The 23781-nt window shown below is 39.9% G+C and overlaps 1 protein-coding gene across 2 annotated transcripts in view; it reads right to left on the reverse strand.

Moving 5' to 3' along the window:
- Positions 1-23781, reverse strand: part of ITGA9 (integrin subunit alpha 9) — a 262270-nt gene that overhangs the window by 161440 nt on the left and 77049 nt on the right. For both annotated transcript variants that reach the window (XM_072153171.1, XM_072153172.1), the window contains 4 exons: positions 12770-12899; positions 10215-10300; positions 8078-8146; positions 3030-3167 (listed from right to left, as the gene is read on the reverse strand). In XM_072153171.1, the coding sequence (XP_072009272.1) occupies positions 3030-3167; positions 8078-8146; positions 10215-10300; positions 12770-12899 (423 nt within the window). The remainder of the gene's footprint in view (positions 1-3029; positions 3168-8077; positions 8147-10214; positions 10301-12769; positions 12900-23781) is intronic.

Here is a 23781-nt window from a genome sequence, read left to right on the forward strand (position 1 = left end):
AGACAGTGATTGGGAGGCACCATGTTCAGCCCTAAGAGCATTAGTTGTATCCTATTTTTCTCCCTTCTGACTCCCAGACGGTCTTTGCACCAGTATCCAGTAAGAAGTGGGTATAACAAATAAAAAAATAAATAAAAGATTTCCTGTTAGAAAGCATACCCTTCTACAGCTGCCTACCATAGACACTGGGTGCAATTTATGCAGTGCAGCTACTGAATTTTGGTTATATCAATGGTAAAGATTTCAGAATTTTATTTTGCAGTTGTCAAAGCATCACTTGGATATTAATACCTTTCTAAGATAAATAAAGTGCATGTTGCTTAGAATCTTACTTCATCATAAATCAAGAAGCATATGCTGTGTGCATACTAAACTCCCCTTACATAGTGGCATTTGTAACGTTTAACAGTCCAAAGACACTGGTTCAATTAGAACAATAAAAATAAAATTAAAATTGAGTTGTTGCTATGGGAAAAGAATACATGGGTACAAATTGATAAGAAGACATCGGAAGGATATTTACTATTGATTGAGACAAAAATATTCAGATTACTTTGTAAATTGGAGGAAGATAAAACAATACTAAGAAATAACCACATTTTAGGTTTAGGAGACAATAAAAACCTTATTAACATCTAAACTACATATCTCCTACTTCCAGCGGTAAATTAAATATCTCCTACTTCCAACTGGCAAAGATGTAGATCCATGATTTGTCATTCCATGTTCTAAGAAACACTCATAAGAAGGAAAGCAATTGTTGAAACACTGCCAAATGTAATCCTGGGTTACGAAGTCTGTAAATTCTAGGAAATGACTATACGTCTGCAAGTAAAATAGATTTATGTCTAAGGGAAATCAACTGAGAGGAGGTCACAGAGAAGTATATGCCCTCCCCTTAATATAATCCAGAAGAAAGCAATGTACAGAGGTGAGCTTTTTATCTTAAAAAAAGAGAAAGCTTGTGTATATATATATATATATATATATATACAGGCGGTCCCCTACTTAAGGACACCCGACTTACAGACAACCCATAGTTACAGACGGACCCCTCTGCCCACTGTGACCTCTGGTGAAGCTCTCTGGATGCTTTACTATAGTCCCAGACTGCAATGATCAGCTGTAAGATGTCTGTAATGAAGCTTTATTGATAATTCTTGGTCCAATTACACCAAAAATTTTGAACCTCCAATTGTCACTGGGACAAAAGAAAAAAAATTGTCTAGAACTTCCATTATAAAATATACAGTTTCGACTTACATACAAATTCAACTTAAGAACAAACCTCCAGACCCTATCTTGTATGTAACCCGGGGACTGCCTGTATATATATATATATATATATATATACATAATATATTGTTGTGTTCACCCCTGCAGAATTTTGGCTTTCTTGGCCTATTTTAAGAGCATATGAATGAGAGCACAATTTTTTTTCCCATTTCTTGCAAATTTATTAAACAAGAAAAAATGAAATTTCACGTGGTTATAAGTATTCAGACCCTTTGCTCAGTATTGAGTAGAAGCAACTTTTGAGCTGGTACAGCCATGAGTCTTCTTGGGAATGATGCAACACGTTTTTCACACCTGGATTTGGGGATAATCTGCCATTCTTCCTTGCAGATCCTCTCCAGTTCCCTCAGGTTGGATGATGAACGTTGGTGTACAGACATTTTCAAGTCTCTTCAGAGATGCTCAATTGGGTATAGGTCAGGACTCTGGCTGCACCATTAAACAATGGTCACAAAGTTGTTCTGAAGCCACTGCTTATTTTAGCTGTGTGCTTAGGGTAATTGTCTTGTTGGAAGGAGAACCTTCAAGCTCTCTGGAAGAGGTTTTCATCCAGGTTATCTCTGTACTTACCCCCATAGCATGTTTCACTGTTGGAATTTGGCAGGTAATGAGCTGTGCCTGGTTTTCTCAAAAAATATGGCTTGAAATTAACACTTTCAATCTTCGTCTCATAAGACCAGAGAATCTTATATCTCATAGTCTGGCAGTCCTTTGTGTATTTTTTTGCAAACTTTATGCACTTTATGCAAACTTTATGCAGGCTTTCATATATCTTACACTGAGGAGAGGCTTCTGTCGTTGCACTCTGCCATAAAGCCCTGACTGCTGGAGGCTGTAGTGATAGGCGACTTTGTGGAACTTTCTCCCATCTCCCTACTGCATCTCTGGAGCTCAGCCACATTGATCTTGAGGTTCTTTTTCATCTCTCTCACCAAGGCTCTTCTCCCACGATTGCTTAGTTTTGCTCAAAATACCATTAAAGGTTTATGGAAGCCACTGTGATCTTAGGAACATTGAGTGCTGCAGAAATTATTTTGTAACCCTGGCCATCTCTGTGTTTTGCCACAATTCTGTCTCTGGCTCCTTGCACAATTCCTTAGACCTCATGATTCTTAAGTGCTATGACATGCGCTGTGAGGTCTTATATAGACAGCTGTGTGACTTTCAAGTTAAATTAACAAAAATATCTACATTTCTGTGTTTTTCTGTCAAGATGGGTGCACAGTGTACATTAACAAGCAAAAAAAAAAAAGCTGCAATGAAAAATAGAGTGAAAAATTGAAAGGGGTCTGAATACAGTAATGTATACCGTATATACTCGTGTATAAGCACAAAAAATGTGCTGAAAAATCTCACCTCGGCTTATACACGAGTCAATTTAAAAAACGTAATACTCACCCACCGGTGTACCCGATGTTCATTGCAGCTCCCGATCCCCATTGCGGCTCCCCGTGTCTCCTATTCTATCTTCTCTAGCCGGCAGAGTCACGTCCATGCAATCTGCCGGCCGTCGCACACTATGATGCGGCGTTATCGCCGCTGATGACGCCATCAGCGGTGACAGCGCTGCATCATAGTGTGTGACGGCCGGCAGATCCCATGGACGCGACTCTGCCAGCTAGAGAAGATAGAATAGGAGACACGGGGAGCCACCAGGAGCCGCGACGGGGAATCATTTATTTATCATTCCAATGTTTACAACATTTTTCATATTAGAACACAGATATACTTACATTTCCTCTGTTGATGTAGACAGTAACCTGGCCTTCATCTCTCACTTCAGAGTACATGGGTGCCCCTACCAAGAGGTCTGATAGGCCGTCTGCATTCAGATCAACTGCACATAAGGAGGAGCCAAAGTAAGAGCCCATCTGTAACCAAGTTGAGTCATAACAAAGCATTCAGTATATCTGCCCATGTAAAGATTCTGCATTTAGTTTTGATAACAGAAAAAAACATGTTTTTTCTAACTTACATTTGTTTTGGCTTGGTGAATAATACTTTATAATTCTATTTTCTATTTTATTTCCACAAATTACAATGCATAATGTTAGTACATGTCCATTACTGTCGATATAGTATTTTTATTATTTATAGAGCACCATGAATTACATGGTGCTATACATTCAATAAGGGGTTCTTATAGAGTACATTAAGAGAAAATTTTGGTAGAGGGGAATGTAGGGAGAAGTCCTGGAGACAGATGTAAAAAGAGTGGATGGTATTAGAGTGAAGCAGAAGGTCCTGTGAGGAGGATGGTATTGGATGTCTAATTGAGAGATATGTGGAATGGGATGTGTAAGGTGGAGGAAAGTTTATGAGTTACGTTTTGTCCATGTTAAGTTTTAGAAAACAGGAAGAGAAGAAGGAGGATATCGCTAATAGACTGGAACATACCTGTCCAGCAACAGGGCAACCACAACCAGACTTGACGCTAGCTGTCAGACTGGGTAACTGGTGGCAAACTCACCCTACGACATCCCTGCGGGCTACGGCCCTGCCTGCCACAGATAAAACTGCCCTGACAAGGCCGAACACGCTATCAGGAACCTAACTTATGGTCCCTGAGTGACCCTACAAAGTGACAGGAAGACTTACTTCGTCTGGATGGTGTAGCGCACAAGTGACAAGAATACTGACATAGATCAGAGAATACACTAGTCTACAGAAAAGTGTCAAGCCAGAACCAAACAGTTGCTGTTTTAAAAGAAGATGAAAAAAATTTACACAAGGGTGGATGGTTTGGACCTCCTACCCACTTCACCAAGGTGAGTCTACTAAACACGTACAAAATAGGTGAATGACCGTATTGAAACTTAACTTTTAATTTAACAATAACAAAAGATAAAAAATATAGATATAGTTTGGTTCTAAAATTATAGTCCCCAAGGGAGTAATTCTTAGTCAGCCGTCCAGAAAGTGATAATTCAGAGAAGTGCGTGTATGGTAAAGGACGCTGTTAGTTTATTTTAAATACTACTCAGCATACATATCAATATCGGTCACACACCTGTCTCAAAACAAGATTGATAGATAAGTCTCCAGGGTTGTGTTTCCTCAGTTTCGAAACTACAGATATTGACCATCGATAAGACCATGTGCAAGAAAATCATGAAGAGTAGTAGATAGAAAAAGGTTGAAGAGGTGAGCTAGACCTGGGATAATTACAGTGGTGAGGGTGGGGATAAAATGAATTGTGTAAAGCACATAAGTATTGAGGTGTGAGCTTAACAACAAGTAGAAAACATTCTCATCATTCTAATGGGTAGAAACATTAGTTATACAGTAGGGGCATTGGATTTTTTGAGTGAGTTGCAGGGATTGAAGATTTAAACTTCCCCTAATGCTGTCTATTTTGTTTTTGAAGAAAGAGTGAAGTCCTCTTCACTTATGACCGAGATTGGTGGGGGTCCTTTAGGATGGAATAGAGAGTTAAAGGTAGAACATAATTATTATGAGTTGTGACATAGGGAGAATATAACATTAATTGAGTAATCTTGTTTCGCAGGAGTAGGTGCAGATAGATTTTTCTTCCAACGTCATTCAGAACTCCTGACACTTTGCCAGGGTTGGCTGGTTGCAGGGTTGCAGGTTGGATTGTTTAGTTCTAGTGAGAGTGGAGGAGGGATCCAGGGATGAGGTAATGGTGGGTTAGAAGGTGGCAGCAGTTTCTACCTCCATGAATGAAGAAATGGTAGAGAGATGCAGGAGAGTTTGCAGATGTCCATATGACAGAATCTAATGAAACACCGACAGGTTACAGTATGCCAGCATTACCTGTTGGTACATGGTGGTGCTAGTAGTAGGTACACACATAGAGGTTAGCATAGAAGACATAGTACAAAGAATCTGTGTGCGCTTTATAAATAAAGGAATTATTATTATTATTATTATTATTAAAGAAGCAACCTGTGTGAAAGAGAGAATATAAGAGTAGAGAGATGAATAGATTAGATGCAAAAGTTGCAAAAATTGAATGGTTGGCTGAAGAGATATGGTACAAGGTAGGAAAGATATGCTACATTTTTTAATGGTGAAATTGTGTAAATAGAAGTATTGTTGGCTAAAAATCTAGGGTACAAAGGTGTTACTAGTATGGAAGATGGTAAATAGACATAGCCAGACAAGGCATTGTACATATGTTGAAAAGAATAGATGGTGATAGGTATGAGAAACATGGTACAAATCTGGGACTAGTTAAGAAAGAGGCACAACTAGTTTAACACTTATACTAACACTGGAAAAAAATGTTAAAGAGAACCCGTCATGCAAAATAACCCCCCTAAACTAAATATATTTTCATAAACTGCCATTAGAGAGCATTGCCTCTATCCCTTCATTGTCCCTCTACATGCCTGTAAACCTAAGCAATGAGGTCCTAAAGCTGTATGCAAATGACCTGTGAAATGTCCAATGAAGCATTAGCATATTCAAGCTGTCCACTCTATTCATGAGTTGGAGGCACAGCCACACCCCCAGTGCATGACTGACAGCCTGTATAATGATGTGAGGCTGTATAATGATGTGCTTCCTGGTGCTGGTGGCCACACCCCCTGCAGCCTGTGTGTGCATGTGTGTGTGTGTGTGTTTAGGAGAGATACAGCAGCTCCATGCAGCCATGTTACAGCAGAACATGTCAGATTCATGTGTAGCTGATGTCTGTGTCTCTCACCTGTATATTAGGAGGATGCAGCATGTCAGCAGATGCAGCACACACACTAGCCATGCTTTACTATACATTACACACAGACATGAGCAGGGGGAGGAGAGGGGAGGGGTAACAGGGGTGACATCACTGCCTCTGACCATGTGACCAGCCTCATTTACATAATAAAGAATAGATGATTTTACAATGATTAATGTATGAAATAACTAGATAAAGGCTGGGATGGGATCCTTGTGAGCTGCTCCAACAGGTAGAGGTGACAGGACTAGTGGCAGAGACCTGATGACAGGTGTCCTTTAAGACCTTATGATGAACATGTGGAGACAAACAAGCCAAAAAAGTGACATGAACTACTGTAAGTAATATGTAGGAGCTGCCAACACTAGGGACTTTGTCTCCACATGATCTTTTAGTAAATACTAATATTAAAAAATCAGTATAGTATGTCAAGCTTGACTGTTTAATTCCTGACCCCAGGAGCCATGCTGAATAACTACATTACATGCCAATATAAATTATTCCTATAATGGATTAACATTGCAGCAGTGAGTGAACTTCCCACTAAAGCAATGCCAGATAGAGTAATTATAAAAGGACACTGATTAGTGTAATGGTTTTCTTTAGTATATTGACTAACAGTCCATAGTCATGTTAATGTCCACTTGACAGTGATCAATGAGTGCAATTACCATTTGGTGACATTGATGTAACATAATTTAAGAACCTGACGGTGGTGAGGTTAAGTGTAGCAGACTGTGTTAATATGGATCAAGCTATTGGTGGTAGCTTACTTAAACACCTCACAATAAGCAAAAGAGTGGGATGTTCAAGGTAATTTAAATATTTATACAAAACCCCCTAATCTATGCAGGAATCTAAAAAAGATCCAAAGAATCCAATCTTAAGAAAAACTTTAATTTATTTATCAGAAATGTATAAGGTGAGGAGATGATGGTTACCAAAAATACAGTTATTAGAAAGCTATATCAAAATACAAGAAATAAAGAAAGTATTATGGTAAAGAGAAATGTGCAGTATACCGTAATAAATTTTATTTTACTATCATGGAATCTTTATTTCTATGAGGGTCACATAATTACCTGCAGACAAAGCAGTACCCAGAATACATATAATGCATATAACACACAGTGGGGGTCATTTACTAAGGGCCCGACTCACGTTTTTACGGCGGGTTACCCGAATATTTCCCTGAATTGCCCCGGGTTTTTGGTGCACGCGATCGGATTGTGGCGCAGCGGCACCGGCGCGCACGCGACGGAAATCGGGGGCGTGGCCGAACTAAAACCCGACGGTTTCGGAGAAACCGACGCATTTTTTTTTAAAAAAGTGTCGCTGGACACACGTTTACCTGCACCCAGCAGCGGATCGTGAACTCCGGCGGACTTCGGCGAACTTCAGCCGAACGTCGGAGGACGTCGGAGGAACTGCTTAGTGAATCCCGGCAGAACCCGAATCCTCCACACAGATCGTGCCGCTGGATCGCGAATGGACCGGGTAAGTAAATCTGCCCCAGTAACTCATAAACTCTAGTAATACTAAAACTCTGAAGATATAGAAACCCTGATGATACAGAACTGGCAAAATATTTAATTTATTGGTATAAAGCCTCTTCCAATGACTCAGCAGTGCCAACACAGGAAAAGCTCAGCGTTTGGCATAATACAGATGCGAGGCTGGCCTAAGGGTTCTTATCAGATGTCTTCTAAAATGGACAGCAATGGACATCCCCAATTAAATCATTTATTCACTTTTTATTAAAACAATTTTCAATGTTTTAAATATTTTTCTTTATTTAGCATTGGAATAATTAATGGTATATTCTGGTTACTTCTCAATTCATAAACTTTTGATCCAACAAGATCTACTATATTCATAATTATTTAAATACAAATTAATCTATCCATCTTCTCCTGAATTCCTAAAAGGGCTGTACACTAAATACACATTGAATTATTAGCCAACCGAAACAAAACTAATTAGTTTACTGCTGGTGCAGGTAAGTTAGTGTATCCTACTACACAAAAAGTAACTATTAGGATGCAAGCTTAATTAATTGTAATGTTCAGAAATTATAAAAAAACGGAGAAAACTTACTTTTTTGCCCAAAGCTTGAAAAATCCTCACAAGTGATCCAGATGACCTATCTGATCTGAAGATATAGACCTAAAAGGGAAAAATATAGGTGATTAAAATGATACCATTCTATGTGTGCCTGCCTCCAAGCTGTGATAGTAAGTGCAGCGAGATAGATGAGAGCATGCCCGCCCAGCAGTACTCAATTGCATTCTGCAAGTAGTGCGTTTCAGGCTATTAATGATAATTTAGACTAGTAATGTGTACCGCTGTGTGAACTATATTCAGTGGGGTCATCACCAGATCTGTTTTTTTTATTCTTGATGACCCAGAATGTCAATAAGTTACAAATAGCCTTCCTACACCAATAAACTTTAAAATATCTGTGGTTTGGTTGCATCTTGTCCAGCTACCCAGTAACTCTGTTCTGCACTTGTGAAGGACAAGAATCCTTGGCAGGGAACATAGTTTGACTGATCCATTATACTTTGAATGTACGACCCTTGGTTGCAATAAGGTTATTTAATACTGCTCCTCCTGAAGCATAGAAGAACCTCTGGTCTGGTGATCCCGAGGTGACTAAACACATAAGCAAATTGCAAAATGTGCATTTCCATACCCCTTAGGGGTACGCAAGGTCAATTAGCTCTGATTTTCACAACACACTCAATCCTGAACACATGCAATCCAGAACCAGAATCTGTACATTACCTCTCCCTCCATTGTGCACTATGACCGGCAGTAAATTTCCTACATGGATCTGAACTTTGACAGAAGAGTTCAGCTTTCCATTAAACACTGCAACATAATGTTAATTCTTCACAAAGGCCATTCATTATATAGTGAAGCTGGTCATGCTAACGGCTGATCTCATGAAAGACATAAAGATTAAAGGAAGGAACACATGGACTGCAACCTTAAAATGATACAGACTGCAGCATTTCCTTTCGATTTCATGAGCTTCATAAATTATGCGGTTTTATACTCTTGAGCCAAGTGTTTCATCCACAAGTGTTTAGTATGTGTTCTTTTTCTATGGGATATGATTTCATAAGTTTATGTAGGCAACATTTTTCTCTATACGTTTAGTAAGGGTCACATTCATAAAATTTTAACGTACACTATATGGTTTTATGCTTACATTATTCTCAAACCTATGTATGTGATCTCTAAGTTACAAACTTCTATTAGCTTTATTTGAAATGGAGAAAGTCTAGAGGATTTATTACTACTGAAAGGGAAAGCTAACTGAATATCCAAAATTTGATAAACTTGGTAACTGGAGAGGGTGAAAAAAATAACAGGCCTGATTGAAAAAGAATAAAGTATTAGGAAAAGTCTAAGAGATCAGGAACAATATGGTATAAAATCAGGAAGCCAGGATGAGAGCAAAGTGCAAACAAGGGTTTCTAATGCCCTCATTGGGGTGAGCCTATGTCATAGATCAGAAGATCAAAAGGTGAGAAAAGCAAAATGTTGAAAATACATGTTCTGTCCATGGATTAAAGGGGAAGATTTACTAATTCTATAAATGTTTTCAAAAGGTAAGCTTGGAAAGTATAAAAACATGCACGTTGGACCAAAATGTCCAAGCACTTTTTGTTATTTTTTCACCATAAAATTGGAAAAAATTATATTCGTATTCTTTTTTATACTTGAAGTTTCTTTTACGGAGACATAACATTTGCGTACTGTTTTAAGGAATGTTTTACTTTTCAATGGCAAAAACACAAAAAATGCCTTCCTTAGGCCACCAGCTGTCTTAAATTGCAGTTGGTACTCCACTACCTTCAAACGAACGAAGTGCAGCAGATACTATGACCATGGTTGAGAACATCTTATCTAAGTTTATATAGTTTGTAAATCTCACAAATTGTAATCTAATTTTCAGCACTGTGAATTCATGCAATTAGGAACCACAGCAGATATATATATTTTTTTTAAAGTAAAAATAAAATACCATCATATCTAAACCGCTTTCTTAACTGTTTTCATTTCAGCAGAGAATTTGGACTTTCAGTTTCTTCATACCTCACAAACATTGTGCTAATTATAGTTCAGCAGTTATAAAGGAAACTAAAGTTCATCGCTTTTGTGGAAGTGAGACAGGCAGCTCTAGTTGTGTCACATGCATGTTACATAGTCACGGAAGCCTCACCTTTCCGAGGCCACTATCTCGGGGAGCTCCACCAACTATGTCCATGGTAGTTGGTTGTGAAAAGTGACCAGCGGTGACCGCATATCCTGCAATGTACAAAACAGGGACCATAAGATTATGTAGTACTGTAGAAACAAAAAGCTGTTAAATTATCTAACAAGAATACTTTGAAAGTTTTGCTTTGTTAAATACAGTATTACTTATAGTGAACTTGTCTCCCACGTTAGATACTGTTTCTGAGCAAGAAATATAAATATAGAAATAACAACATGTAAAACAGGCATATGCCAATACAGATTTTGCCTGTTGTCCCATAATGTTGATCCAGATGTAGGAAAAAAATCCATTAAGTAAAAGTTTTCCTAATTTAAGGGGCAAATTTATTTCTGGCACAAAATATGCCAGCATTGTGATGAAAGAATCATCTAACTATAACCTGTGATATCATTACACTTAAGAAAGGCTTCTTGAATGTTTTCAGTGAATTCCACTGATGACAAGTGTCTCTGGCTGAGAGTTGTTTGTCCTTATTGCTTTCACAGTGAAGAACCACCTTATACAGTAGTATATGTTTATATAGAAACCTTCTTTCCTCTAAATGTAGATTGTGCCCCCTTGTTTCAGGAACAGTGGTGCAGTTGGTGCCATGGCCACCACTGAGACCTGTGTATGGTCTGCCATGAATGGAAAGTCTCTACTGATATTAGTCAGGCATATAAGCAGAGAGGAGCAGCTAGCCCCCGAAAAGGGTGATTGCAGAGAAGTGAGCACCCCCACTCTCTGCAGTACATCACTTTATAAATACTACCCCCCCCCCCCCAAGTGTACTTAACACACGTGATACCACTTGCTCTACATTTCAAGTCACTGATTGAGTAAACTGATAGGTCAAAGGGAGTCCTCTGAGATCCATTTTAAGCTTAGGCAGCAATACCAGAGAACCAGTTACCTCCAAAATGTTGCAACCAGGAGCCTGCCAATGGAAAGTGCACTTTCTTTTTGGTTACAACTGCCCTAACCAGCATATGGTTTCCCAGAATTACTGTAAAACCCTATTAAAGGAATCTCTATGACAATCAAACCTTTTCTTCCTGAAGTTCAATGTCTTGGTAGCTCCATGAAAAAACATCCTATTGTCAGATACATGTAAATGTATTATTTTATAGCCACCATTTTCCATGTGCCCCCAATCCAGACCTTTGCTATAATCAGTAGTGCCCTCCTTCTATTTGCACCCTGAATGAGTTGCAAAATGTAGTTTTTAGTTGATATTGACGAAAACCTTTATTCCTTTAAAAGATCCACAGGATTCCAGCTCCCAATGTATACAGGCAGTCCCCGATTTATGTACAAGATAGGTTCTTCAGGTTTGTTCTGTAGTTGAATTATTATGTAAGCCAGAAATGTGTATTCTATAATTGCAGCTCCAGAAAACATTTCTTTTACGTGTGACAATAGGATTTTCAAAATTTTGTGGCTGCCATAGGAACAGGGATTATCAATAAAACTTCATTACAGACACCTTCCAGCTGATCATTGCAGCCTGGGACTAGATAAAAGCATCCAGAGAGCTTCACCAGTGGTCACAGTGGTCAGAGAGGTCCGTCTGTAACTAGGGGTTGTCTCTAAGTCGGGTGTCTTTAAGTAGGTGACCACCGGTATTGGGAAAGTTAATTTTCCCCATAACTTCTTCCTCATTCTTAATTGCTGTCTCATCTATTTGTTCAATGGGGTCTGGTAGTATATAGTTTATAGTAAACACCTATTAGTTTTGTTTATTACTTTTCTCTTCATGAACATCTACCCAATGAGATTGTGCATGCTCATTACCTTCAAATACCATATGGCTGCATCATTGATGACAAGCTGTGAGCTGCCAAACCAGTCAGTGAATGTGCAACCCAATGTAGTGCAACAATGAGGGTGAGAAGTTTTAATCATTCCTGGTCAAATCTTTAAAGTGAAATCCAGACTGCCAATATTGTATCAATTTTAACCATAGATAAAGACAGAATACACTATTTATCATACTACAGAAAAGAATTGCAGGCTACAGACTGCTTTATGTAGACTTATAAAGGGGTGCGATGGGGTTCCGCCTCAAAGTTTAAGGAAAAGGCCACTGACAGTAATGTGACAGCAGTCTTAGTGAATCAAAAAAACAAGCGTTAAAATGTTTTACCAAGAATAGAAACATATGCCTACTTTAAAGAGGACCTGTCATCCTAAAAAAAGCACTAGGAGCTGCTAACTAAAGTCAGCAGCTCCTAGCGCTACCGCATTTTTACAGGTGTTAAACTGCTAGTTTTAAAGCTAGCAAACACAGCACTGCCATACCCTCGCCCCCTTCATGAGGGGACGGTCCGAGGCACTGCTTCTTCTCTGTCTGACGAAGAGAACTTGTATTCACCCAAGCTTGCCATCAAATATACTCAGCCTCAAAAAAGTATCGCCTGTTTACTTCACTCTTCTTTCCTTATAGAGACAGATAAGACAGCAGCTTTGTTCATAAGGGGATGACAGGTCTACTTTAAACGAGAAGAGCAGATACTTGCCTAAATATGTGTAACCTTTGGCAATGACAGCTTCATTATTCAGCTTGAAGTATGTGTTGTCAGTAAGATTCAATACTTTAACTGTGCCCGTCCAGTAATATGATCCTGGTGCTCCCATAACAACCAGCTCCTAAAAAGAAAAAAAAAATCGGATTATAAATAGTACTTGAATATTTATGGCAACAAACGCGACTACAAAGAATAATGGTGTTCATATTTTTAGTTAGCGGAGTCAAGTGAGGGGAATACAGTATATGCTACTTCTCTTCTGGGGTAACATTTTTGGGTTCACACAACTTATTGATCTTTTCTCTTTCGCGTTTTCCTGTCAGTCTAGTTCCGTCTTGTTCTTATGTCTAAGTTTTCATAGATAAGTTTTCCTTGTGTTAAATTGCCTGTTAGTCTAACATTACTGCCATATGTGGAGGATACAACTTTTAAAATAGAAAAAAGGAGCAAACTTTTGAGACCAGGTGAGCTTTTGCGCAATTTTCTGCAACTTTTAAAAAAGTTATAGATGGTCAATACAACTAACTTAAGTCTAAAAAGCTGTATTCCTTAAATAAATACAGTGAATCCACACTGTGCACCACAAGTTGTGTTAAAAATGTAGAAAACGTAGAAAACCGTACAAAACTGCCACCAAAAAATCTCGACTATGTGACTTTTTTGCAGCAACATTCAAGAAAAGTAATGATAAATCTCACCGATGGTTTCTAAATAAAAACCTATAAATGAACCAATAATATTAATATTACTGCCATAATGTTAATGAAATTAATGAAATATTAATGAAATATAAAGAAAATAATGAAGCGGTACAAGACCCACCATGACCACTACCGTTGCCACCACATAGTGACTGAATAATGCTCTGTTTACACATACATCAGGGATGTCCATTACACTCATTTCCATTAACTAAACCATATGTCAAATTCATGTGATGCAAAAGTAGTCAAATCAGTAGGAAAACCACAAAACTACACATTATTCTTTTTAAATCTAAGCAACATTCTGAACATCTTTCAAAGTTGTTATTTGCATTAGATCATTAAAAAAAATCCCTATCTGGGTACTCCATTCCCTCCCACACCCAATAAACAATCTGAGTGGCTAATAGGTTTCCTAGCATGTATGTAGAAGGCAGTGAACCCTGAAGAACTGACATAGGTAATTACAACCTGTGTACTGCACTGTAGAATATGTTGGTTCTATTTGAGCAGTAGAAGATAAATACATCATAGTAAGAATTATTTGGAGTGGTCTCATCGGTATAAATATTTATAGTCTATCCTCAGAATAGGCCATACATGGTAGATTGGATGTGCTCTATCATATACTATAGCAAATATATTTTTAGGGCAATGTAAAATCTGTGCTTACAAGGGACTGCTGTTTGACCATTTGTATTTGGCAACATGGCACAGAAAATGACAGACATTATTACAGAAAGTACATGATCTATAAAAAGTGCTGTTATTCCAACATTCCTCTCTTTATTGTTTGAGTTTTTACCAGATGACATCTTTATGGCATTCCATGGTCGCAATGCCCATATAAAATTCAGTTTTGGAACTCTGTTTTGAATCAGAATTTATCTATTTGGGAATATCAAACAGATATTTGACAATGCCAACATGAGTCAAGACTCATTATTCTGTTAGAAAAGAGAAAATAGTCTTTATGGAAAGTATCATCTGTAGAGATATATTACATTTTCCAGGGTACATTTACTAACACTGGTAAAGTGCAATTCTATTTCAGAATGTGCCATATTCTCTAACATAGAGCAAATCTATTGAGGAAAATGGATTGGGAAGTAAGAGTTCTCCTTACAGAGACAGCCAATTAAGGCCACCATGTAGGTGTGTGGAGTCTTATAGCCATGGATTCTTCACTAGGGGGATTCTGGGAAAATATTCAAAGTTTTCCAGGATGAGATAAGGAAAACCCCACCTCTTTTAGCTACCTTGTAATGCAGCTCCCTTGATAGTTCCCTTGACCTACAAGAAGCCTTACGACATGATACAGGATTAAAACCAAACCAGTATATCATTTCCAGAAGGAACAGACTACAGTTTGAGGCACACAATTTGAGGAGGTTGGCCACAATGAGAGAGAGAGGAGGGGGGCACAAAGTGAGTGGGAATACAGAAAGCTAGGATATCATAAGTAAAGGAACTGTGGATAACTAAATGTACTAATAATAAGTGGGGTTGCTAAAAAAAGGGTGCATTATTAGGTGGTGGCCAAAATTAGGAATTATTATTAATGGGGTACAGAGGGGAATTATACAGTTTAGGTGGGGGCAATTTTACACTGTGCGTGGCCAGCAGAAAAGGGGGGCCTTGTACATGGTGGATTTTCACAGGAAAGGTGTATTTTATAATTTGAGGGGCATGGGAAAGAGGCATTATACTATGTGGGGCCTCTAAGTTTGGGATTAAACAGTGTGGGAACATGAAAGTGATTATTTTACTGTGAGAATACTAGGGTTGGGATAAAGGGTGGAGAGAAGGCATGTCTTCAATTAAGTGGCACATAGTCAGGAACATTTATCAAGATTTGTCTGCCAGGGCAGGGACATGAGCAGGGCAGGTCTGTACAGGGACTTGGGGTAAAATTCATCTGAGGCCAGAGCATCCTGGTATATAGGCACATAGTGTACCAGTGGAGGGAATATTAAGATATGTGGACAATTGTTTTGTGGCAGGGGATTAAAGAAAAGTTTTGTTTTGGAAATTTAGCAGAAGAATTTTCATATTCATACCCCTAGATGCAAGGTCGGCTGCAGGTTTCAGTAGGCCCTTGGGCGACAGTGCCTCAGTAGACCCCTTTGCAGTGAACTCACTAGGTGGCATTACAAATTCAGAAAACTAAAACAGTCTCCTGTTCCCTAAAATATTACATAGTTTATCATACCAAACAGCCCCCTCATGACTATTTTATATAAGGCTACCCTCACCCCCATGGATTCCTTATGTACAGCCTTATATGGGTCCCCCCAGCAGCTATGAGCCCCGGCACTTGCCCTAGTATGCCTGCATAAAATATGAAAGTAAAAATCATAGAGGAATCGAAAATATATCTTGTATAAAAGACATGCTACAGTAAAGGAAATCTACCATCAAAATGAAGTATGATAAACCAGGGATCCAAGTCCAGTGACTATGTTAATTGTCTTAAATTTGTTATCCATGATCGCTTCTAAAATCAACTTTTACAATTATTCTAATAAACTAGAAGTGCTCTGGCTACACAGGCTGTTATACTGTCATCTTCCCAAACCCCCGCTCCCTCAGCACTTCCCCCTTCCTCTGCCTGCTGTAGTCTCGTGGCAGCAGAGGAAGTCTCAGCACAGAGTTTCAGAGCGGGAGGGGGGAGGTGTAAAATATCATTGTATTCACTATACATTCTAAGAACACTACAGCAAACTATATACACAGAACTGACTTTCTATGAAAGATTATGGAGTTGCAACCTTTGTGACTTTTGACATATAAGACTTGCCTGAGTAGTTCCTCAAATTACAACTAATACCAATTACCAATTTGACTCATAAGACTCATATAGAAAATCCCATGCAAATCAAGCTGCTGTTCTAGAAGTACGCAAACAATCTTCAGTAAATGTGTCATTGAATATAAAAAGATAGCTCACCTGGGTGGTGAGGAAAGTTTGCTGGATAGTGAGATGCCTTTGGATGCAATTCACAGACGTACCAGGAAGCATCTGCTGCTGATAGGACTGTTACTGTTATCAGACACATGAGTGATTTCTCCATTCGGACACCTGTTTCCTTTTCTGTTCTGCAACACTCTTTATAAAAAATGCTGAATAAATTAAAACTTTCTATATTTCAATACCTTTCAGGGGCATATATTCTGTAACATTATGAAAATGTATTTAAATGGAAGAGCACTTTAGTGCGATACAGAGACCTGACAATGGTAAGTGTCAGTCCACATCTAAATTTATATATCTGTTATTGTGAGTCAAATTCTGGTGTGGAGACAACACAGAAAGAGAGTATAATGGTAAGAACTGTACCTGTCCTGGCAGTTTGACCTCTTCTGGCTTTGGCTTAGAATACAATGAGATTTGAACCACTGTCACCGGTTTTTACTTTACTACTAGACCCTCAGGTAGGCTATGAAATACACTTTTTTAGAAATCACTCTTTTATGTGTTTACCTGAAAAAATTCACCTCAAATTCATATGCATATGAGAAGAGAAAAGTCATTTATTGAGAGGGAGTGTCACTTCAGACATTCCTATCTTTGGTACTATAGTACCTAGAACCATGCTTATAACTTCTCATCTTTCACACTACATCAGACTTGTGGTTCTGTGCGCTATAGAACAGGAGATTCAAGCAATAAATAACATAATTAGAAATCTGAGCTGAAGTTACAGATCCATTTTCCACCCTTCCTTATTTTTTATTCTTGACTTCACAAGAAAAAGGCTCAGTAGTAGTAGCTTATGGTTGCCATTTCTAAATAATTAATGGTTGGCTGTGGTTGGGGTTTCATACAATCCTACTGTGTGGCACAACTGTTCAATTAAATGAATTCTAATAGAAACAATTGCAAACCTTAAGACAGCCTTTATAGTACATCGAGCACATTTCTCAGAGATAACCTTCAAAGATTACGTCAAATATGTTGCCCTACATAGCTCTGTCTATTTTTTATGTTAATGTTGCATCAATCCACTCAACGCTGCATCAAAGATAACAATAGAAAGTGCAAGTCACCAAAAATATAGGAAGGAAGTCCCTGCCTTTGACACTACTAAAGGAAAATGCAGATTGTGTATTGTCTGGAAGCCATGTTTTTCCCAAATCAAGTGACAGGTGATGCGATACAGCTTATGTACACTCACCGGCCACTTTATTAGGTACACCATGCTAGTAACGGGTTGGACCCCCTTTTGCCTTCAGAACTGCCTCAATTCTTCGTGGCATAGATTCAACAAGGTGCTGGAAGCATTCCTCAGAGATTTTGGTCCATGTTGACATGATGGCATCACACAGTTGCCGCAGATTTGTCGGCTGCACATCCATGATGCGAATCTCCCGTTCCACCACATCCCAAAGATGCTCTATTGGATTGAGATCTGGTGACTGTGGAGGCCATTTGAGTACAGTGAACTCATTGTCATGTTCAAGAAATTATCCTGCATTATCCTGCTGAAAGTAGCCATCAGATGTTGGGTAAATTGTGACCATAAAGGGATGGACATGGTCAGCAACAATACTCAGGTAGGCTGTGGCATTGCAACGATGCTCAATTGGTACCAAGGGGCCCAAAGAGTGCCAAGAAAATATTCCCCACACCATGACACCACCACCACCAGCCTGGACCGTTGATACAAGGCAGGATGGATCCATGATTTCATGTTGTTGACGCCAAATTCTGACCCTACCATCCGAATGTCGCAGCAGAAATCGATACTCATCAGACCAGGCAACGTTTTTCCAATCTTCTACTATTTCGATGAGCTTGTGCAAATTGTAGCCTCAGTTTCCTGTTCTTAGCTGAAAGGAGTGGCACCCGGTGTGGTCTTCTGCTGCTGTAGCCCATCTGCCTCAAAGTTCGACGTACTGTGCATTCAGAGATGCTCTTCTGCCTACCTTGGTTGTAATGGGTGCCCATTCTCCTCTGACCTCTGGCATCAACAAGGCATTTACGCCCACAGAACTGCCGCTCACTGGATGTTTTTTCTTTTTCGGACCATTCTCTGTAAACCCTAGAGATGGTTGTGCGTGAAAATCCCAGTAGATCAGCAGTTTCTGAAATACTCCTACCAGCCCTTCTGGCACCAACAACCATGCCATGTTCAAAGGCACTCAAATCACCTTTCTTCCCCATACTGATGCTTGGTTTGAACTGCCTATTAGCAGGATGTGTACATTAAAATATAACTTTTATTCTTTATCAAGTAAAAATATTCTCAAAAGGTAAAGTGCAATATCAGCTCGCCAGTCACCAGAACTGGGTAGAAAGAGCCACAAAGACTTAAATCAAATCCATATGTTTCATTGGTTCAAATGTAAACATAAGCAAGATATTGATTACTGACATTTTATCAGGGACCAGCAATAGAGTAATTAAATTGGATCTCACCAGTCTTGTGTGCGATGGTTCTTGATCCAAGGAGATATTCCAGGAACATCGGGCCTAGTAATCCCTACACTTGTGTAATCGCCTGGTGTCCCCGTTGCTCCTGTCCTAACAAGGACAGTCCCAAAGCTGTCCCTAATAGCAGCTATTAATCCCTACTTACTTACTGAGTGTTATATGCTCCCTACGCGTTTCATGTATCATAGGATACAATCATCAGGGGATAGATAAATTCATTGGTCCCCATCTGCTGCTGTATCTGTTAATGTTGTGCTGAGCTAGACAGGGATCAGAGAGGGAATAAGCACGAGCGTGGCTCGTGTGCTTGATTTGCAAGAATATAGAAAGGCAGTGGCTCCTATATTCACTAGCGGTCCAGTGTGGTAACTAGACTGTGTGGCGTGGGCGCCATATTTAGTGTGCTCACCGTATTTGAAGCTGATAACATCCACCCTCATTATGGGTCACGCTCCTGATTGGCCGGGATCGCGATCGCGTCAAAAAGTGGGAGGAGTCACCTAATGGCTGGACTCCGTGAGAGGGGGCTGTCCTTCCCCATGACATCACATGAAGTCTGCCTATCACGCTCCCTTCCCTGCTGATGGGCGTTACTAGAGGTATGTCCTTACAGCAAAAGAGGGAAAGGGGGGCGTGCTGTATTCTATCACCATGGAGATTGTATTGCATTGTCCGGCTGTTCATTCACTAAGTGTGTTATGCCAAGCAATGCCTGTACAAGCTCCTTGTTTGAGCTGACCATGGATCATAACAGATATATAGATTGATATATAAAATTGATTTTTAGCTGATAATATACAGCAAAGTTACACAGAGAAGGCTATGCATAGAGGACAGTGGGTTATTCACTGGAGTGTCGACAGGTAAGTCCTCGAGCAGAGAAAAATATATACATGGCTCTTGTGTTATCCTTCAAAACACTGTGGAACAATTAGAGCCTATGGAACGTGCCACATATTTATGCAGAGTAATACAGTTCAGAGATTCTACAAGAAACACCCAAAGTTTTGCATCTCATTCAATCCCCTTGGCGCTACTGTGTCCAACAGGAAGATCCATCTAGTCTCCTGTTGCAGGACCATTTTGTCCCAGTTGCCCCCCCTTGGGGGTCTTTTAATCAATTGGATCCCATGGAAGCGAATTTTATCTGCATCACCACTATGGACCGTGTTCACATGGCGGGCCAGTGGTGTGTCCCTCTTGTGTGTTATATCTCCCAAGTGTGCTCCAATTCTCCTCCTGAATTCGCAAATCGTTTTCCCGACATATTCGATTCCACATTCACAGACCACTCTGTAGACCACTCCCTCTGATCTACAATTAATGAATTGTTTTATGGTGTATACATTACCTGTTACTGAGGATGTGAAAGACTTACATCTACTCATGTATGGGCAGGCTATGCAGCCACTACACTGAAAATTTCCTGTCATTTTGCTTTTTTCTAGCCAGGTGGGGTCACGGTACTCGGTATAGTGGCTATGAACCAACCTATCCTTCAATGATCGACCCTTTTTATATGTGATTGTGGGGTGTATACTGATGACATCCCGCAGATCGGGGTCCATCACTAGTATATCCCAGTGTCTGTGTAGTATCTTTTTGGCAGCCTCTTCCCCCGTTGTTGAAAGTCGTTATTAGTCTAATGGTTTTATCCTCCTTTTTTGTCTGCTCCTTTTTGAGCAGTTCACTACGGTCCTTCTTGAGAGCGTGTTGGAATGCAGCTCTTAGAATGTTATCAGGGTACCCCCTTTCCTGAAACCTATGACGTAAGTCCTTGGCTTGTTTTACAAATATTTCAGTGGTGGAACAATTCCTTCTGAGGCGTAGATATTGCCCCTTTGGGATTCCACGTCTTAGAGGGGTTGGGTGGCTACTCTCCCATCGTAATAGGGAGTTAGTAGAAGTCGCCTTGCGATGTACCTCTGTAAGAATGGTCCCCTTTGTGTCTTTGGAAATCGATACGTCCAGAAATGGGAGAGTGGTTTCGGAGCATTCATGAGTGAAACTGAGTCCTATTGTATTGTTGTTTAATGTGGATACAAACCCTACAAAGGAGGTGGGTGACCCCTGCCAGATCACTAGGACATCGTCGATGTACCTGTGCCAGGCATCGATATTAAGGGTGTTTTGTGAGTTTGTTTCTGAAAAGACACATGTTTCCTCCCACCAGCCCAGGAGCAAATTTGCGTAGGTTGGCGCACAGGGCCAACCCATCGCAGTGCCCCTGAGCTGGTGGTAGAATCTGCCGTTGAACACAAAGAAGTTACGTGTAAGACAGAATTCTAAGGACTTCAAGATGAATTGGTTGTGTTGCTCTTGCTGTATACCTCTTGACCTTAGGAAATGGGCTACTGCATGTAAGCCCATTTCATGGGGGATTGAGGAATACAGCGCCTCGACATCTATACTACCCAATATGTGTTCTTTGTCGAGGGTAATTCCTTCTATTTTAGACAGGAGATCAAGGGTATCTCGTGTATAGGAGCGGAGTGCCACTACGAAGTCACGTAGGACCTTGTCCAGGTATATCCCTAAGTTTTGCGTTATATTGCCTACTCCTGATACGATTGGGCGGCCCCTTAAAGGGGTACTCCCCTTATGAATCTTCGGGAGACTGTAAAAAGTAGCCACCACTGGATTCTGAGGGAGCAAAAATTTGTATTCGGAATCATCTATTAGACCCTCTGATTTGGCTTGGAGTAATAGAGATTTTAGTTCCTTTAGATATCCTTCCGTCGGGTTATTCTGGAGGATCTCATAGGATTCTCTATCTTTCAGTAGGTCTAGGCACATGTCTCTGTATTTACAAGTGTCCATGACCACAGTATTTCCACCCTTATCCGAGGGTTTAACTGTTATTGATGATTCTCCCTCAAGATCTCGGAGGGCATGTATTTCCTCTTTACTCAAGTTGTACGGTGTGTAAGATTTTTCAATATGTCTTAAGTCTTGTATGACTCTGTTGAGGAAGACGTCTATTGGGGAAATGTCTGTATTGGGAGGGAGTCGGGTACTCTTTAACTTGCAGTTAGTGAAGGGGCCTTTTCCACTCTGTCGTGGATTATTCTCGGTCAGCAAACTACTGAGTAGTCTTATATCCGGGAGAATATCTTCAGGTACCCCCAGATCAGAACTGATTTTCCTATCTTGTTTTACAAAATGTTTATGCCATTTGAGCTTTCTGACGAAAAGATGAAGGTCTTTTACTATTTCAAATAAGTCAAAGTTGGAGCTTGGTACGAAGGAAAGCCCCTTTTTCAAGACCTCTATATGTATATCTGTCAGTTGGAATGAGGACAGATTGATTACTTGAGTTGTACTATTTATATGTGACTCTGTAATTTTGGGGGTGGGATTTACGATTTGTATGGCACCTTCTGGGGCCCCTGGTTGCCTCTGGCCCTTAGTTGGTACGGGTGCTCTAAAAAATCCCTGTCAGTATTGTTCTGTCCCCTATTTCCTCTGTATGTCCCTCTGCCTCTGCCCCGTCCCCTAGTTGTTGTTTTGGGTTTGTGAACAGAGTCTGTGTCAGAGTTTTCAGTTTCAGATGATGAAATATCAGTGTCATGTGTCTGTTTCCTTCCCACTAATGCTGAGTATACCTTGTTCTCCTTAAAATCGAGTAGGTCCCGTGTGAACTGTTTATGTTTGCGTTCTTTAATATGATATTGGAACCTCTCGATACCGGACTGCAGGATACTCTCTTTGTTTTTGAATTCCGGTTCGGATTCAAATTTTTTTGTTAACTCAATTTGTTCTGCTAGACGTGTCTCTAATGTCAATAGAGCTTTCTTCTCTTCCTCTAATAGCAACTGCATCAGTCGTAGGGAGCTATTAGTTGCCTCCCTTTCCCATTTTGACATCAGGGTTGGTGAGCGGCATCTGTGTGCAGGGGTAAGTGTGATATACGTAACCCTCTTGGGACTATTGAGTTCTTAATATAGTTCTCCAAGGATTGCACCTCCCACCAGGATGTAATCTTCTCTTTGTAAAGCTTGGTTAGTTCTTTAAACGCAGCATTAAATGTCAGGGTATATTTTTTCTGTACCAACTCCTTCTCTGAAAAAACCTCTTTAGCCTCTGCTAGCCAATTCTGTGTGTCCAGGCCTGTTGCCAGGAAACCAGCCATACCAATTGTGTAACTAAATAGTAAGATAGAAGACAGGTGAGATCTGAACTGGTAATGTCCCAGTCAGGATGCAATCACCAAACCAATAATTCATCCACAATACAGAAATTACTTATTAGCAGGATGTGTACATTAAAATATAACTTTTATTCTTTATCAAGTAAAAATATTCTCAAAAGGTAAAGTGCAATATCAGCTCGCCAGTCACCAGAACTGGGTAGAAAGAGCCACAAAGACTTAAATCAAATCCATATGTTTCATTGGTTCAAATGTAAACATAAGCAAGATATTGATTACTGACATTTTATCAGGGACCAGCAATAGAGTAATTAAATTGGATCTCACCAGTCTTGTGTGCGATGGTTCTTGATCCAAGGAGATATTCCAGGAACATCGGGCCTAGTAATCCCTACACTTGTGTAATCGCCTGGTGTCCCCGTTGCTCCTGTCCTAACAAGGACAGTCCCAAAGCTGTCCCTAATAGCAGCTATTAATCCCTACTTACTTACTGAGTGTTATATGCTCCCTACGCGTTTCATGTATCATAGGATACAATCATCAGGGGATAGATAAATTCATTGGTCCCCATCTGCTGCTGTATCTGTTAATGTTGTGCTGAGCTAGACAGGGATCAGAGAGGGAATAAGCACGAGCGTGGCTTGTGTGCTTAATTTGCAAGAATATAGAAAGGCAGTGGCTCCTATATTCACTAGCGGTCCAGTGTGGTAAC

The sequence above is a fragment of the Engystomops pustulosus genome, chromosome 5 (genome assembly GCF_040894005.1).
Source record: "Engystomops pustulosus chromosome 5, aEngPut4.maternal, whole genome shotgun sequence".
Lineage (NCBI taxonomy): Eukaryota > Metazoa > Chordata > Amphibia > Anura > Leptodactylidae > Engystomops > Engystomops pustulosus.